The sequence below is a fragment of the Rhinatrema bivittatum genome, chromosome 8, assembly GCF_901001135.1.
Source record: "Rhinatrema bivittatum chromosome 8, aRhiBiv1.1, whole genome shotgun sequence".
In the NCBI taxonomy this organism is placed as follows: Eukaryota; Metazoa; Chordata; class Amphibia; order Gymnophiona; family Rhinatrematidae; genus Rhinatrema; species Rhinatrema bivittatum.
Genome location: NC_042622.1, coordinates 163,695,185 through 163,712,669, shown reverse-complemented (window position 1 = coordinate 163,712,669; position 17,485 = coordinate 163,695,185). Strand labels below are relative to the sequence as shown.

Here is a 17,485-nt window from a genome sequence, read left to right as displayed (position 1 = left end):
GAAAGCTTGCATTGTTGCTGCCTGCGCTGTACCTGTTCTGTGGTGGGGCAATGTGTGTGTGTGGTATGTGTGTGTGTGTGATAGGAAAGCTTGCATTGTGCTGCCTGTGCTGTACCTGTTCTGTGGTGGGGCAGTGTGTGTGTGTATGATTGTGTGTGTGTAAGAGAAAAGCTTGCATTGTTGCTGTCTGCACTGTACCTGTTCTGTGGTGGGGCAATGTGTGTGTGTGTGTGTGGTGTATGTGTGTGTGTGAGAGGAAAGCTTGCATTGTTGCTGCCTGCGCTGTACCTGTTCTGTGGTGGGGCAGTGTGTGTGTGTATGAGGGAAGCCTGCACCCACCTATTCTATGGTGGCACAGTGTGTGTATGAATGTACCTCAAAGGAGACTGAATTTAGGTTTATAAATTCTAATTATCAGTACTCAGCAAGTCCAGACAACAGCAGCACCTATGCTGCACAGCAGAACATTAAGTCCTTTAAAAGGGTTCTTTTACGATGGAAAACAAGTCCTTGATTGTTGAATGACTAAAAATACCTATCTAATTGAAAACTTCTTTAGTGCCCAAGCTATGGTGAGACCAGAGAACCTTTTGTAACAGTCTCTGTCCTATGGCCACAGTCACATGTGCAGGTCAGAACATTTTGTGCTGTTAAAAAGGTGAGTGTTGGCCTGACAGATCTCATCAAAGCCGCAGCTTTGAGTATAGCCATGCAGAGGCTGCAGAGACCAAGCCTCCTTCTGCGCAGAGGCTACTCGGCTGTGCTTCAGCCACATTCATTCTTTCTTCTCTGAAAGAGGAGGCTTCCAGCTCTTGAAGCAGCTGCAAGGCAGATTCTGCACATGAGATACCAAATGTGGTGTCTAGTTTTGTTACACATATACATAGCCCTCTCGACGGCATGAAAAATGTGACCAGTTTACTGCCTGCTCTGGTACAGGGCTTGTGCATCTTCTGAGCTCTGACTTGCCTTTGTTCAACCAGTGTTAAACCATGCAATATACATATTAACAATGCTTACTTTCAAATCCTATTTCCCCTCCACCTATCATCCTTTCAGGCAGGTAAGTGCACTAATGTTCCCAGTCACTATTTGTGAAGGAAAAGGCATTTTTGCACTTCTTGTGGTGATGATGGATGAACTTCCTTTCCCTAAAAGAACAAGACCTGGGGGTGCATATTTATGGATTTTATGTTGAACATGGCTTGGGCGATTTCTATCTGGAAAGTGACTGATAAATACTAAGAAATAAAATGTGTGTACCTACAGAGAGGGATCAATTTGCAAACTGTCTGTTCTGCAAAGACCACCACATGCATTTGTACCAGCGGACTTTGCACCCGTTCTCAAAGAAAAGTCTGCAAGGACATTTTCTCCTGCTTTTTCCACTGAAAAATTTGAAAATTCCATCTGGACACGCAGAATTTCTCCTCGAACATAAGCATCCCCAGGAAGGTCTGCTGTCAATCCAGCTGAAAGTAAGCACCGTGGTGACATCAGGAACTTTCAGCCACATTGAGGGGGGGAGGGCATCAGTCAGACATTGACTAATTTGGATATAAAGCATTTTACCCACATTCTATTTATCTTATTTATTTCTCACTTTATTCACAAAAACATGCTTGCTTTGAAAATGATTTTCCATGAAACTTAGGGACATGGGAAGAGAAGTTCAATACCAAATGTAATCAGTCATTTAGAATAAGGGATTGAGGTTTCTCTTAAAGGAGAAAGGGTTACTAATTCTGCAGTATGCTGGACTGATGATTAACATGTTCTGCACATGCCACCAGAAGCATGCATGGCCTCCTGCACACAAAGACAGCTCTCACTTCTTCTCTTCCTCCAGGTGCACGTGTGACCTCCTGTGCACACAGACAGCTCTCGCCTCTTCTCTTCCACCAGGTGTATGCGTGGACCTTCTGCGCACACACACACCTATCTTCTGCCACCAGATACGTGCGTGGCCTGCACACACAGACAGCTGTCATCTATTTTCTGCCATCAGGTGCATGCGAGGCCTCCTGCACACACAGGCAGTTCTCACCTGTTCTCTACCACCAGATTCATGCGTGCCTCCTGCACATACAGGCAGCTCTCACCTATTTTCTGCCACCAGGTGCATGCATGGCATCCTGCGCACAGTCAGTTCTCACCTGTTCTCTGCCACCAGATGCTTGCATGCCTCCTGCACATACAGGCAGCTCTCACCTATTTTCCCCCACCAGGAAGTACGTGGCCTCTTGCACACAGGCAACTCTCACCTATTCTCTGCTACCAGACGCATGCATGGCCTCCTGCACACACAGGCAGCTCTCACCTGTTCTCTGCCACCAGAATCTGTTCCAAGAGCTGGGAGGCCCGGTACCGCACTTCCACTTCAGCCGAATACAGTAGGTTCAGCAGCAGGTCTAAGGCCCCCTCCAGCCGGATGGTATCACAAAGCACTTGGGCCACTTCTCTCCCCAGCGTGGGAATCACCCAGGCTTCCTCCACCAGCTGGAAAATGCGCGCGATGGCTTTCAGAGTGGCCTCCGGGCAGGCCGCCTGCTTCAGAGCTCGGATTGCCGCGTGCAGGTCCGGCAGCATCCGATCCAGAGCGCCCTGCACATCGGCACTGAGCCCCGGGGACACTTCCCGGCTGGCAGCCGGCCACCAGCACATATGATTCACCGCCTCCGGAACGGAGAGCTTGTCGGTACCGAACATGACCAGGAACCGGCAGAGCTTATATGCGGAGAGCAGGAGGGTGAGAACCATTACCGGGCCGGGTCAGACCAGAGAGACGAGAGCCTCCATCAGCCCTGTGCACATTCTCGCTCCCGGGGCCGCATCTATCTCTGCAGTCGGCGTCGCCGCGCGCGCCCACCATCCCTCCACCTCCCGGGGGCCGCCGCAGGGTGACGTCACTCAGACTCCGCCTGTCAGGTGCAGAAGTCTCCATGACAACATCATCCAGGTCCCGAACGCGGCCGCAGGGTGATGTCATTCAGGCCCCGCCCGTCAGGTGCAGACGTCTCCATGACAATATCATCCAGGTCCCGACCGCAGCCGCAGGGTGACGTCAGGCAGGCCCCGCCCATCAGGTGAAGGTGTCTCCATGGTAATAGCATCCCGGTCCGCTCTGCAGTCACCGTGGAGGTAAGCGGGACAATAAAGGAAGGGATAGAGGTAAGCGCTGCTAATGCCATCCACCATAACAGGAGGGATACTGGCAGCCTCCCACCATAACCCAGGGGGTAACACAGGCAGCCTTCAACCATAACACAGGGGGAAATAGAGGGATCCTTCAACAATAACCGGGGGCGGGGGTTAATACAGGCAGCCTTCGACCATAAACCTGGGGGAAATACAGGCAGCCTTCGACCATAAGACGGGGAAATAGAGGCAGTCTTACACATGAACCCATGGGGGGAAATACAGGCAGCCTTCCACCATAATGCTAGGGGGAAACAGAGGGAGCCTTCCACCATAACTCGGGGGTAAATACAGACAGCTTTTTACCATAACCCAGGAGGAAATACAGGCAGCCTTCCATCATAACGCTGGGGGGATACTGGTAGTCTTCCACCATAACCCTTGGGGATGACACCAAAATGTAAAAATTGCTTTGCAAACATTTAAATAAACTGTTATGTACAATATATATATATACACCCAGTGAAATAGTGAAGAAAGTACACTAATGCAAATTCTATATTACAAAAAAATTAAAAGTTCCATTTATTGAAATCATTATAATACCAATGCATTCACCATACTTTTAATTACTTATATGTGCAACAACTTATAAACCACTTTATAAACATACAAATGGATTCATCAAATGCTCAATCTCTGTAACCTATGTGTACTGGCTATCAAAACCAGCAAACATGAAACATCAGCATAAATCTGTTGCTATCTACCAATCAACATTAAAAATGAATTCCTGAGTGCAGAGCATATATTACCTCGGTTTAAAACAAACAATCAAGATGATGCTGACTTGAAGAGAGTTTCTTGCATGTTTCTTGCAATTCTTTCAGTGGAGTCCTGGAAAGGTGTGAACCAGCACAGCTTGATGACAGTCAGGACATAATGACATATAATCTGCACTAAGAATAATGTAAAAAGTGCTTCATTATCTCATTGTGAACACCTCTCGACGTATCAAATGGGTTTTTATAAGCATAAATGATTAAAAATGGAGAGTATTTTCTTGAAGGGTGAATGATTGAGAAGACCAGGTATTTTATATACTTAAAGATATACTGGCTTGCTGACACCTTATGTCTTTCACAACTTATAATAAGATTATTTAGCATTGTCTCTTCTTTTGGCTGGGTATTTACTGTGAGACAGTATTAATACTCTTTTGTCTTTTGACTCGAGAGCTAGAGACATTGACTGTCAATATAGCATCAAAAGTACCTCTTGTTCTGCAGCTGGAAGAAAATGTGATAATACTTCTTCCTTTCATGCTATGGGTACAGAATTTATGGGCACCAGAATAAGAATGTATCCGCATGTTTCTCATAAGATTTAACTCAAATGTAAACCCATCAATACATGGTGCAAAAAAAGGAGCAACTTTTACTCTTAAATAAATATCCTGCTGAATATGTCACGTGGTGTATGTGTTTTGGGATCCCAGCTGTCAGATTTCACTGCCAAACTTCATGTAGTCTCTTCTGAACCTCGCATGCCTGCAGAGGTTAGCTTTGTTTCATCTGAGGAGCTAAGTAGTTCCTGAGTTGATTTATCTTTCGTTGGTTTTCTTATTTAAGATTTGCTTATGTAACAGCATATGACTTCTTTATATCTTGGATGCTTTCTTTGCTTTTTTGGATATTATTCTTTCTGTTGCCTCTCTTTTTTTCAATTTTTCAAATCAATTTTTATTGAACCAAAACAAATAACAAAGCATAAATAAAGTGTGCCAAAAACATGCTTAAACAGACCTGCTGCATGGTTGAAGCCTCTCTTTTCTTATTACAGAATGCTGATTTGAGTTTTATATGTTTGTGAACATTGATTCCAGTTCGTCGTACATTCTAATTCTCCTTGACCTCACAGCAGCATTTGATACTGTAAACCATGAATTTCGATCTCACTGCCTCTCTGCGGTACTCATCACCGGGTCCGTCTTTCAGGCTGATACAGAAAGAAACACGGGAGAGTGGGTGCTCCGTGTTACGTGCCCGCTCTCCCGACACACGCTTAGGCACCTCTCCTGGGCACACGATTCGGTTTTTAAATGAGGTGGTGCGTTAAGGAGGCGCTAGGGACAATAGCGTGTCCCTAGCGCCTCTATTTTAACAGCGTCGGTTTCCAAACCCACTGACAGCCATGGGTTAGGAAAATGGACGCCGATAAAATTGAGCATCCGTTTTGCTAACCGCTGACTGGCAGGCAGATTTTTTTATTTTAAGTTTTGGTTCCTCCGACTTAACGCTAGGATATTAAGTCGGAGGGTGAACAGAAAAGCAGTATTTTACTTCCAGTATCCCGGGAACTAACTAATAGCCTTATCAACATGCATTTGGATACGATGAGCGCTATTAGTTTTCGGGGGAGGGGGGCTGGCCATGCATTTTCGATGTGCTAAACCCCTTACTGTTTAAGGGGTAATAGAAGCGCGTTGAAAACACATGGCCAATCACATGCTAAACGGTGTGCTCAGCCAAGCGCACCGTACTATATCGGCCTGTTTGTTTGGTTTAAATCATTCCTGCAAAACTGCTGTCAACAAGTTCACATTACCATTTTCTCCTCTGCATGGGCCCTGATAACAACTGGAAACCCACAAGGTCAACTCTATCCTCAGTTTTATTTAATTTACACTAAACTCCCTTCTCAACACTGGGTGTGTGATATTGTCTGCACACTGATGACATTCAGTTTTTCTTCCCATTAACAAATATATGGTCAGCACCTTCTGCTTCTGTCATTGTCTATCCGCAATTAAAACCTGGTTATCACACAACAAACTCATTAAATCTCAGTAAAAGTGAGATCATTATCCTCAGTGGCGCCTTACCATACAAAATTCCCTTAACTTTACATTTTGAGAACCATTCTCTTTTCAGTTCACAAACTGCATGAAACCTTGGTAACCCAGACCACTTTTTGGGTTACCAATAGGCTTTGCCCAGTCTAGTGCAGTTAGGGAAATAATTAAGGGGGAATATCCATTCATGGACAGCCCTCTCACTGGCTGAGCTGTAATGGATACCCTGGTGGAGCTGTAATGGATACCCTTGTTCAGAGGAGTTAAATCACAAGCAGATTGTGATAAATTGCAGGAAGACCTTGTGAGACTGGAAAATTGGGCATCCAAATGGCCGATGAAATTTAATGTGGATAAGTGCAAAGTGATGTATATAGGGAAAAATAACCCCTGCTATGATTACACAATGTTGGGTTCCATATTAGGTGCTACAACCCAAGAAAGAGATCTAGGTGTCATAGTGGATAACACATTAAAATCGTCGGCTCAATGTGCTGCAGCAGTCAAAAAAGCAAACAGAATGTTGGGAATTATTAGAAAGGGAATGGTGAATAAAACAGAAAATATCATAATGCCTCTGTATCGCTCCATGGTGAGACCACACCTTGAATACTGTGTACATTTCTGGTCGCTGCTCTCAAAAAAGATAAAATTGCGATGGAGAAGGTACAGAGAAGGGCTACCAAGATGATAAGGGGAATGGAACAACTCCCCTATGAGGAAAGACTAAAGAGGTTAGGACTTTTCAGCTTGGAGAAGAGACGGCTGAGGGGGGATATGATAGAGATGTTTAAAATTATGAGAGGTCTAGCACGGGTAGATGTGAATTGGTTATTTACTCTTTCGGATAATAGAAAGACTAGGGGGCACTCCATGAAGTTAGCATGGGGCACATTTAAAACTAATCGGAGAAAGTTCTTTTTTACTCAACGCACAATTAAAGTCTGGAATTTGTTACCAGAGGATGTGGTTAGTGCAGTTAGTGTAGCTGTGTTTAAAAAAAGGATTGGATAAGTTCTTGGAGGAGAAGTCCATTACCTGCTATTAAGTTCACCTAGAGAATAGTCACTGCCATTAGCAATGGTAACATGGAATAGACTTAGTTTTTGGGTACTTGCCAGGTTCTTATGGCCTGATTGGCCACTGTTAGAAACAGGATGTTGGGCTTGATGGACCCTTGGTCTGACCCAGTATGGCATTTTCTTATGTTCTTATGTCCTGAAGTTTTATAGCAGAGCTCTGGGGGCAGTATTACTGTATTTGGAAGTCAGAGAGAGAGATTTTATTTTCCTAAATTTGGATTTTGGGCCTACCTGGAGCCTCAGAAACCTTCCAAGACCCCTCCAGGATAAGCCAAAGGGGCTCCACTGTAGAATTCTCCCCACGAGGTGCAGAGTGGCTGCTCTGGGGTTATTTTGGGACTTTTGAGCCTTATTTTGAGACAACCCCTGCTGGAGGCCTGGCCAGAGATAAAGGAATCCTGAGCTGAAGACACCCAGTGTTTAGGGAAGACCTGCCCAACAGAGGTGGTGACCCGATGCACAGGATTCCTGCAGTTATCTAAGCTGGGGAAAGAAGATTTGTTTTCCAACATCTGGGAGGAAGTGTTTTCTGCCCCTCTTCCTGCCTATCAAGAGGATTGACAAAAACTGCAGTCTACAAGGATTCCTACCACCAGGGATCCCACCAGAAGATTCATCTGCGAGTAAAGATCCAATTCAAGGGAGGATAGATTTTTGTGCCATCAGGAAGGGTTTCCTGTCCATCCAAGGGGGCCTATCCCACAGGCCGATACAGTACAGTGCGCTCTGTTAGCCCAGGTTTGGACGCACGTTTTCGACGTGCTAGCTTTACCCCTTATACAGTAAGGGGTAATAGCGCGTCGAAAACGCGCGTCCAACCCCCCCAAAACTAATAGCGCCTGCAACACCAAGCTGCACATTTTACTTTCAGAAATTAATGCCTGCCCAAAGGCTGGCGTTAATTTCGGCCGGCACCGGGGAAGAAACATAGAAACATAGAAACATAAAAATGACGGCAGAAGAAGACCAAATGGCCCATATAGTCTGCCCAGCAAGCTTCACACATATTTTCTCTCATACTTATCTGTTTCTCTTAGCTCTTGGTTCTATTTCCCTTCCATCCCCACCTTTAATGTAGAGAGCAGTTATGGAGCTGCATCCAAGTGAAATATCTAGCTTGATTAGTTTGGGGTAGTAGCCACCGCAATAAGCAAGCTGCACCCATGCTTATTTGTTTTACCCAGACTATGTTATTAGCCCTTATTGGTTGTTTTTCTTCTCCCCTGCCGTTGAAGCAGGGAGCTATGCTGGATATGCGTGACGTATAAGTCTTCTCCCATGCCGTTGAAGCAGAGAGCCATGCTGGATGTGCATCGAAAGTGAAGTATCAGGCCCATTTGGTTTGGGGTAGTAACCGCCGTAACAAGCCAGCTACTCCCCGCTTTGTGAGTGCGAACCCTCTTTTCTTCTCCCCTGCCGTTGAATCAGAGAACTATGCTGTATATGCATTGAAAGTGAAGTATCAAGCTTATTTGATTTGGGGTAGTAACCGCCGTAACAAGCCAGCTACTCCCCTCTTTGTGAGTGTGAATCCTTTTTTCCACATTTCCTCTTGCTGTTGAAGCTTAGAGCGATGTTGGAGTCAAGCCTGTGTATGTTTATTTAATAAGGGTATTGACTCCAGGCAGTAGCCATCATTCTGGCGAGTCACCCACTCTTCATTGGCAGTGTATAGAAAAGCAGAAAAAACTGCTTTTCTGTACACCCTCTGACTTAATATCATAGCGATATTAAGTCAGAGGCCCCAAAAGTAAAAAAAAAGTAAAAATTAAATGAAAAAATTAAAAATCGGCCTGCAGGTTGGAAGACAGACTCTCAATTATGCCAGCGTCTGTTTTCCGAACCCGTGACTGTCAGCAGGCTTGAGAACCGATGCTGGAAAAATTGAGCGTCGGCTGTCAAACCCGCTGATAGCACCGCTCCTTTTACCACGGGCCCTAATTTGCATAGGCCACCCTCCTGAATCGTGTGTCCAGGAGAGTGACCTGTGCGCCTGTCAGGAGAGCGGGCGCTCGCCAGCTCTCCCGCGCGTTTTTCTGTATCAGCCTGCCAGAGGGACAACTGCACAATCTAATTCAGGAGTGTGGATAGATTCCTGGCATAAAGGATGCTAATGCACAGATAGAGGGAAAAAGATCTGTAATTCTGAGAGAAACTGCAGAGACTGTGGTGTGTGATTTACCATATTTCTTTGTGCCATTCAACAAAACTGTATCAGTAAAGTATTTTGGACACTGCTTACGTGGTCCGAGAGTGGTTTGTTTGCACACAACACAGCTCACAGCATAATGAGAGGGCTCCATCACAGCTCACTAGTCTCCCCGTACTGGGACCGGAGAGGACTCCTTTTCCATCCCTAGTCCGAAGGACCTACACTTTGGGATGGGAAGAGAAGTAAAAGCTATCTAGGTGCCTGCCCCAAAGAACTTATAAATAACTTTATGCCCCCTCTGTACCCGACTAGTATGCTAAGGAGAGAGTTACAGAAAATGGCGCTCATCGAGGGGCATGAAGTATGGGATGTGAAGACAGATGAAATCACAGTGGGAATCGCCGCGAAACAACCAGTTCCATTACTCAGATGTTTGGGGAAAATGCCGTGAACTTTACCAATATGGCCACAGGTCCTGCCGAAATAGTTGCTCCCACCAAAGAATACAGTAGCAAGCAAAAGCGCACCAAAAGAGGGGGCACGTCAGTGAGAGCGTGACATCATCGATCAAAACTATGCCGGCACATCAGCACAATGTCATCATGCAAGCATCCCTGCATGAGGCACAGCCTGCATGGAACGCATTTACTATAATGCAGTGAGTCTGGGTGTGGCCAGCAACCATATCAGCAATGCTGAATTGGAGATTGAACGATCATGGCTAGCTTAGCACATTCTGGAACCGGCAGCAGCCAGCACTCAATCCGTGGCTCTGACAAGGGCTCCGGTGACCATCGAGGAGTACGCAGTAGTACCAGATCCCCAGACAGGATGACCCTGGCTTGAGAGCTGCCTCAGGAGACGCATCATCTATCTTAAACATGGACTCTTTCTTCATCCTTTATGGGAGGATTAAGATAACCCTCTGAGGAGCCCAGATGATGGGAGCATGGGAATGCCGGCAGTGCTATACTTTACAGCCAGCCCAACCAGTGCAACTGCAGTGCGGGCATTGTCTTGGACTAATGTATGGAGCGACCAAGTTAACCAGCAGTGTGCCCGCCCCTGGAGCAACCTCACAACTCGCTACTGCCTTGGAGGGAGTGACGATGACCAGGCAGTCTGGATTACCGTCCCTGGGATCTGAAGACAGTAGAGAATACGCCATCAATAAATTGATCAGAGGAGCTGCAATCGTCCTTTCGGCTGCGCCTGAAGTGGGCTGGCAGGGCATCGCCTTCTGAAGAGGTGGCTGAGGCCTATAAACCTGTCCATCCAAGGGAGCCTATCCCAGAGGGACAACTGCACAATCTAATTCAGAAGTGTGGATAGATTCCTGGCATAATAGAAGTCAATGTGGTTAGTGCAGTTAGTATAGCTGTGTTTAAAAAAGGATTGGATAAGTTCTTGGAGGAGAAGTCCATTACCTGCTATTAAGTTCACCTAGAGAATAGCCACTGCCATTAGCAACGGTAACATGGAATAGACTTAGTTTTGGGGCACTTGCCAGGTTCTTATGGCCTGGATTGGCCACTGTTGGAAACAGGATGCTGGGCTTGATGGACCCTTGGTCTGACCCAGTATGGCATATTCTTATGTTCTTAATGCACAGATAGAGGTAAAAAGATCTGTAATTTTGAGAGAAACTGCAAAGACTGTGATGTGTGATTGACCATATTTAATTGTGCCATTCAACAAAACTGTACGGGTAAAGCATTATTTTGGACACTACCTACGTGATCTGAGTGTGGTTTGTTTTGCACACAGCGCACAGCATAATGCGGGAGCTCCAACCCAGTTCACTAGTCAGCCTGTACTGGGACCTGAGATGACTCCTTTCCACCCCTAGTCCGAAGGATCTGCACCTTGAGATGGGAAGAGAAGTAAAAGCTAGCCAGGGTCCCTACCCCAAAGAACTTATAAAGAACTTTATGTCCCCCTCTGTACCCGACTCGTACACTAAGGAGGGGATTACATCTATATGTCTGTCTCCCACAGAACTCGCTGAGATCATAGCAATTAACATAAAACTCTGCTGCCAGATTACTTACTAACTTTCTCCTTCATAAACACATCACACCAATACTTGAAGCCCCACACTGGCTACTATTAAGATGGCAGATTACCTACAAAATCCTGGTAGTGGTCCAGAGTTACCTACACAATGTCCCTAGCCCTTCGATGACTTCCAGCCTGCATTTTTACACACATCCATAAACCTCCAATTGGCAAATCAGTTTCTCCTTGATGTTTTGGCTGCAAAGCAAACCAGACTCGTAGTTACACGTGAAAGAACCTCTTGCATCATGATACCACAAAGACTTTAAGAAATTCTTAAGAACCTACTAATTTACTTAGGCTTACCCAGCTTCATCGTTTCCTTTCCCAGCTGTGAACTGAATGCAATGGCTTAACCTTTTTGTGTTTTGCTTCATGTTTGCTTTATCCTTCTGTCATTTAAATTGTGTATGTTGTTTATGTAGCCTGTCTCGAAAGTTGGAGGGTGCAGGATAGCAGTAAGTTTAAATAAATAAATGCAGTATTTCTTTGGCACATATTTTTCTTTCTTAAAACCTCTTGTAATATGTTTCAATAAATGTGCATATACTACACATTTAATAAAGAGAAGGTTATAAAAATATTTTCCCCAAATTTAGAAATTTAAATAATTTCATACCATATTGGCCATAATTAGATTTGGAAATAGCTGACTGGACTGAAGTAGGATATTTCCCTTTAGTACTCTTCATACAAAAAAAAATTCAAATTCTTTTGTCACCTCAGTAACAATGACACAAACACCCTTCCATTACCAGGCATGTTGTGAAGTAACATAAAGCCCTGTAAAAAATATCAGTCAGAACCTGTGTAGCAAACCTGCCATACAACAACAGCACTAATTCCCAGAACTCAAACAGCAACACTCGTCTACATGCCCCTAGAACAGCATTACTATTCTTCCTAGCAGGGAAAAGGAGGGACCTAGTGCTTAGAGCAGGGTAGGAAACTCTGGTCTTGGAATGCCACAAACAGGTCTAATGTTCAAGATATCCACCATTAATATGTATGAAGTACATTTGCATGCATATTCATTGTGGATGTCTGAAAAGCAAACCTGTTTATGGCACTCCAGGATTGGAGATACCTACCCCTGGGTTAGAGCGATGGATTGAAAACCAGGGTTCAAACCCCACTTTTCCTACTGATACTCCTTAAGCAAGTCGTTTTATCCCTCACTGCCTCAGTAACTTTCAAAGCGGCATGTGGGCACACATGAAGGCATGTTCGTTGGCCCACGCCCAAGGATGCGGCTATTTTATAACATATGTGGGTATATGTGTGCTCAATTTTAAGTGGACACGTGCCTGTGTGCACAAATCCCGCTTCTACCCCTAAGTGGGGGGATTTTAAAAGTGACGCGTCCCGACGCAATTGCCACTAAAACCGGTACATTCCCAGTTTGCCCAGTTAAGGAATAGGTCTTCCCAAACCCCCTAGTTTAATAGCCTTCCTTCTCCCCTGTTAGCCCTGACCTTTAAAACTCCGCTGAGCTGCCTAGAATTTGTTGTTTTATCACTTACACGTCACCCATAGCAGAAGTACAGTTACGCAGCAGGGGACCCTGGCATACACCAGTGTACATAAGTATTTATGTGCAGATTTCAGGTTAAAATCCAGGAATGGCCAAGCCCCACACCCACACCCCACCCCTTTTTGAAAACGTTTAAGTTGTGTGCAAAGCGGGAGATATGCACGTATCTGAGAGGCTTTTAAAATCCGCTCAGCACACACCAGCCCAACATATTCACACCTCCCCTAATTGATGTGCATGTTGGGCTGTAAGCTCTTTGGGGAAGGTCTCATTGTACTTGAATTCTGCAGCCTTGAGCATTCTTTGGAAAGGCAGGCTAAAAATTAAATACATATTCCACTGGGAAAACAGAACAAGGTGGAGTATACATTGGGATCTTTGTTGTCAGCTTTTATTTTATATTTTCTAGGAATTTCAATGTCATAACAAAAAATCAGTGGAAAAATTACTTTGTTATAGCAAACAGGAGAAATATCCGTGGAAAACTAATTTTTTCCACTGATTTTTGTTATAACATTGACATTTCCAGTAAAAATAAAATAAAAGCTGTAAATGAAGGTCCCCAAGCATACAGAAACTGCACTTTAGCAGAATACCTCATGTTGGTTACACACATAGAACACAAAAAATACCTCAAATACAGAATAAATGACCACAAATTAAAAATAGAAATATGCAGACTAGATCTGTCCAGCTGCATCTTCTCCCATCCTGTTCACTGCAGGTCAGGAGGGGACAGAAAGGGCTGCATTAGAGCCATGATGGCTCTTCTTTGCTTTGCTCTGTCCATTCTAGCTTTCCCTCATTCCTCTCATCCTGTTCCTTGCAGACAGGAAAAGGGCGGGGGGACGACAGTATGAGAAGAGCTGAAATAAGGAGCAGAATGACTCTTCTTGCTCTGCTCTGTCTGTTCCAGGCTCCCCCTCTCCCCAGCAGTCTGCCTGGGAGGAAAGAGGAGGAGCTATCGTAGGAAGTACAGGGCTATTCTCTGCTGGCCAATAGAGTCATAGGACAGAGCCACTGGGGAAAATTGCTGTCTCTAAGTCAGAGGTGGCCAACTCCGGTCCTCAAGAGTTACAAACAGGCCTGGTTTTCAGGATATCCACAATCAGGGGCATAGTGACCATTGTGCACACTCGTGCACAGGCACCACCAACTTTAGAAAGGTGTGTGCCATGCACTACCAGGTTTAGACTCCCAAAGCCTCCAGGAGATCCCATTCTGCCTGTCGGCCAAACTGCGAGAGGCCCGCCCAGCTGTCAGGGGATCCCAACCTGCCCGGCAGCCAAAGTGAAAGCAGCCCCGTGGCTACCAAAGGATCGCACCAGGCTCAATGGCCAAAGTGGAAGAGATGCTGGGGATCTCGTCCCAACTGGAGGAGAGGGAGCATGCGTGTGTGTACATGAGAGAGAAGGGGCAAGGTGGCAGTGTATGTATGTGCTTGAGCCAGCTTGTGTGCGTTGTCAGTCTGTCTGAGAGAGAGGGAGCTTGTGTGTGTGTGCTTGAGAGAGAAGGAGCCATTGTGTGTGTGTATGTCTGTGTGCTTGAGAAAGGGAGCTTGTGTGTGTGTGTTTGTCTGTCTGTCTGAGAGAGAGGGAGCGAATGTGAGTACTTGAGAGGGAGGGAGCCAGTGTCCGAGTGTGTGTGCATGTGCGTGTGCCTGAGTGAGAGGGATCCAGCATGTATGTGTGTATCTGTGAGCCTGTGTAAGTTTTGAAAGAGTGTTTTTGTATGTTTGTGTGAGCATGAGAATGAATGTGTGTCTATATGAGAGAGGAGAAAGTTTGTGTACCTCCCTTCTCATCCCACTAATCCATGACAATCTCAGGATGACCGGCAGTCACATATTCCCAGGTATGCAGAATGAGTGATTTTTTTTTTTATTCTTATTGATTTTAATTAATTGGGTGTTATTTGATCTATACGATGTTATGAAATATTTTATTGGTATTTGGGAAATGTAAAAAAAAAAATATTTGCATTTTTAATTATTGGATGTTGTTCTGTTCATCAGTTGTTTTGAAATAATTCTTTTTATTTGTATGTTTTTACCGTTATAATTGATGCTTTAGATTTCTTAATTTTATTGCTTGATGTTTTCTGAGGAATAGTGATGTTTCAAGATTTCATTGGTGCACTTTTTTATGCACTTGTTGCGATTTCCAGTTCAGTTTTTGTTTGCATGCTTCTATTTACTATCTCTTTATTCTGTATTTAGTGAGGATCTGTCTGGGTTCTGCATGGGTGAGTAAGGGGAGGTGTTCTGCTAGCGTGTAATTTCTGTGTAGGAATCTGTAGCAGCTTGGTTTGATCTCGTTTCCTGATAAGTGGTATGTTTGTGTTTTAAGATCTGGTGTAATATTTGCAGTGCCTCCTATTCTTAGGTAGGGTTGTTACTGTTTGAGTGCTGGCAGTTAGTGTTGTTTTGGAATGGGAGGTTTATTATATTGTATACTCTGTTCCAAGTTGGGTAATTCCCTTGTTTTATTGTAACTGCAATCGTTTTATCAGCACCTGTTAATGTTTATTATTATCATTTAAATATTATTATTTTGTGTTCCTGCACCTCTTGTTAATTGTAAACCGGCATGATGTGATTCTCATCGCAAATGCCGGTATAGAAAAACTTTAAATAAATAAATAAATAAATAAATAAATAAATAAATAATTGTATTTTAGTTTGCTCATGGCTTTCTTTTTTTTTTTTTTTTCATTGAAAATTTTTATTGAAAGCTATACCAAACATAATGACCTGCAATAAGTATAACATGATCCTTTGTTGATTACAGAATTCTGCTCATGGCTTTCTGAAGACCAAGCCCACACCCAATAGGCGTTACAATAGTTTTAATCCCATATGTTCCAAGTGTCTCTTTGGCTTTAATGCAGGGTTTTCTGGTTGACACCACAGAAATGCCTGTAAATATAAGGTATATGTTGTTGTGATATTTTTACTTCAAAAGACTGTACTTTGAGTGTCCTTTTTCAGGTAAAATCTTGTGTTATAAATGCATAATTTTAAATTGTGTGCGGAAAGGGTGAAGTTGGAGGACCTCCTGGGCACAAAGCTGTAAGATATACTTAGGATGCCTAAAGCCCTTGTACTGGCCCCAATTAGAAAAAGAATACAAATTAAACATTAAAAATAAAAACAGGATAAAGAGAAGCAGGTACGGTAATTGTTTGCACAGGGCAGCATAAAAACTAGCACCAGCCCCGTGTGGCAGCGCTCTGTGGCGATGCACTCGAGTGGGACTGAGAGAGAAGGTATGGGGTGCTTGGCAGGGAGGGGGGTTTATAATATTATTATTGAGTTTTATACAACAAAGAATACAAAGTGAACAAACATTGACAATACAAAAGTCATCAACAATCAATGATAGCATTGAACCTCTTTGATTCCTTGTCTCTTTAAAATCCCCCAACCCATATCTACACACACACCCCCCCCCCCCCCTCATCTGCTTAATTCCTGATTGGTTCAGTGTTTAAAGTCTCTAGGAACTCATTTATATTTGAAAGAACAGACGCAAGCAAAGCAATCATGTCACCAGGGATTCAAGACTATATATTTAATATTACATTTTTTTACAACAGGGGATAAACCAGCAATAAATGATTGCCAGATTGTGAACATGAACTCCCGCTTAACGAAAGATTGAGATTTTGCAGTTAGGTATTCAAAAGTGAGTAACTGAATCATTCTTTTCTCCCACTGGGTCAGGATTGGAGCTGCTTTCTCTATCCAATTTGCCAGAAATGTTTTCTTTGCTATTGCACCTGCTTTATCTAAAAACAATTTTTGTGGGTTCTTAATTTGCAGAAGATCATTGTCATAAATCCCAAGGAGCCATACCCTTGAATTCCTTAAGAAAGAAATGCCTAACAGTGATGTGCAATGTTTTCCTGCCTCTTGCCAAAAGAGATAACTCTTAGAGCGTTTCCAAAACCCATGTATGAAATCACTATGGTCTGCTCCACATTTGGAACAGGAAGGGGACTGACAAAGTTTTGTTTTAAAAGCTCTTGTGAAATGTAATTTTGCCAGATAGAGTTATATTGAGTTTTTTCAATATCACATTTTCTGTAATTTCAGCAATGTTTAAAATAATTCTGAAGGTGTTTGCGGGTCAACTTTAATTCTACCCAGACAGACCCTTGGGTCCAAAGTCTTGGGTTTTCTGACTCAGCTTCAAGGTTTGCAAGTGCCTTAACCAAATGAGCACAAGAGGGTTTCCTTAATTTTCCTCCCAAGATCACCACCTCCATCTTATCTCTTTGATCCGGATATGGATTTTTAGCCACTATCTATGTAACATAGTGTATTAATTGCACATAGGTAAAAAAAAGTCTTTATGAAGCAAAATAAGCTCTCTTTGTAATTCCTAGAAAACGGTGTAAAGTGGTTGTCCTTTCAATAAAGAGTTTTTTTATAACTGTGAGACCTTTCCTTGGCCATTCTTTAAACACAAGGGAGGGGTGAGTGACTGAGAGGGAAGGTAACAGCCAGTGGGTGAGTACCTGAGAGAGAGGGAAGGAGTGGGAGGGAGGGGTGAGTGACTGAGAGGGAAGGGAACAGCCAGTGGATGAGAACCTGAGAGAGAGGGAAGGAGTGGGAGGGAGGGGTGAGTGACTGAGAGGGAAGGGAACAGCCAGTGGGTAAGAAC

General features: G+C 44.0%; 1 protein-coding gene and 1 long non-coding RNA gene across 2 annotated transcripts in view; one reads left to right on the top strand and one right to left on the bottom strand.

The window, feature by feature from the left end:
* SARM1 (sterile alpha and TIR motif containing 1) overlaps positions 1 to 2,825 on the bottom strand; it is a 38,788-nt gene extending 35,963 nt beyond the window's left edge. The window contains exon 1 of the mRNA XM_029612849.1: positions 2,321 to 2,825. Within this exon, the coding sequence (XP_029468709.1) occupies positions 2,321 to 2,760 (440 nt within the window). The 5' untranslated portion in view covers positions 2,761 to 2,825. The remainder of the gene's footprint in view (positions 1 to 2,320) is intronic.
* A 262-nt stretch (positions 2,826 to 3,087) lies between these two features.
* LOC115096733 lies at positions 3,088 to 17,038 on the top strand. The gene is made up of 3 exons (XR_003858133.1): positions 3,088 to 3,171; positions 16,416 to 16,504; positions 16,915 to 17,038. It is a non-coding gene; the product is annotated as an uncharacterized LOC115096733 (long non-coding RNA).
* The last annotated feature ends 447 nt before the right edge of the window (positions 17,039 to 17,485 follow it).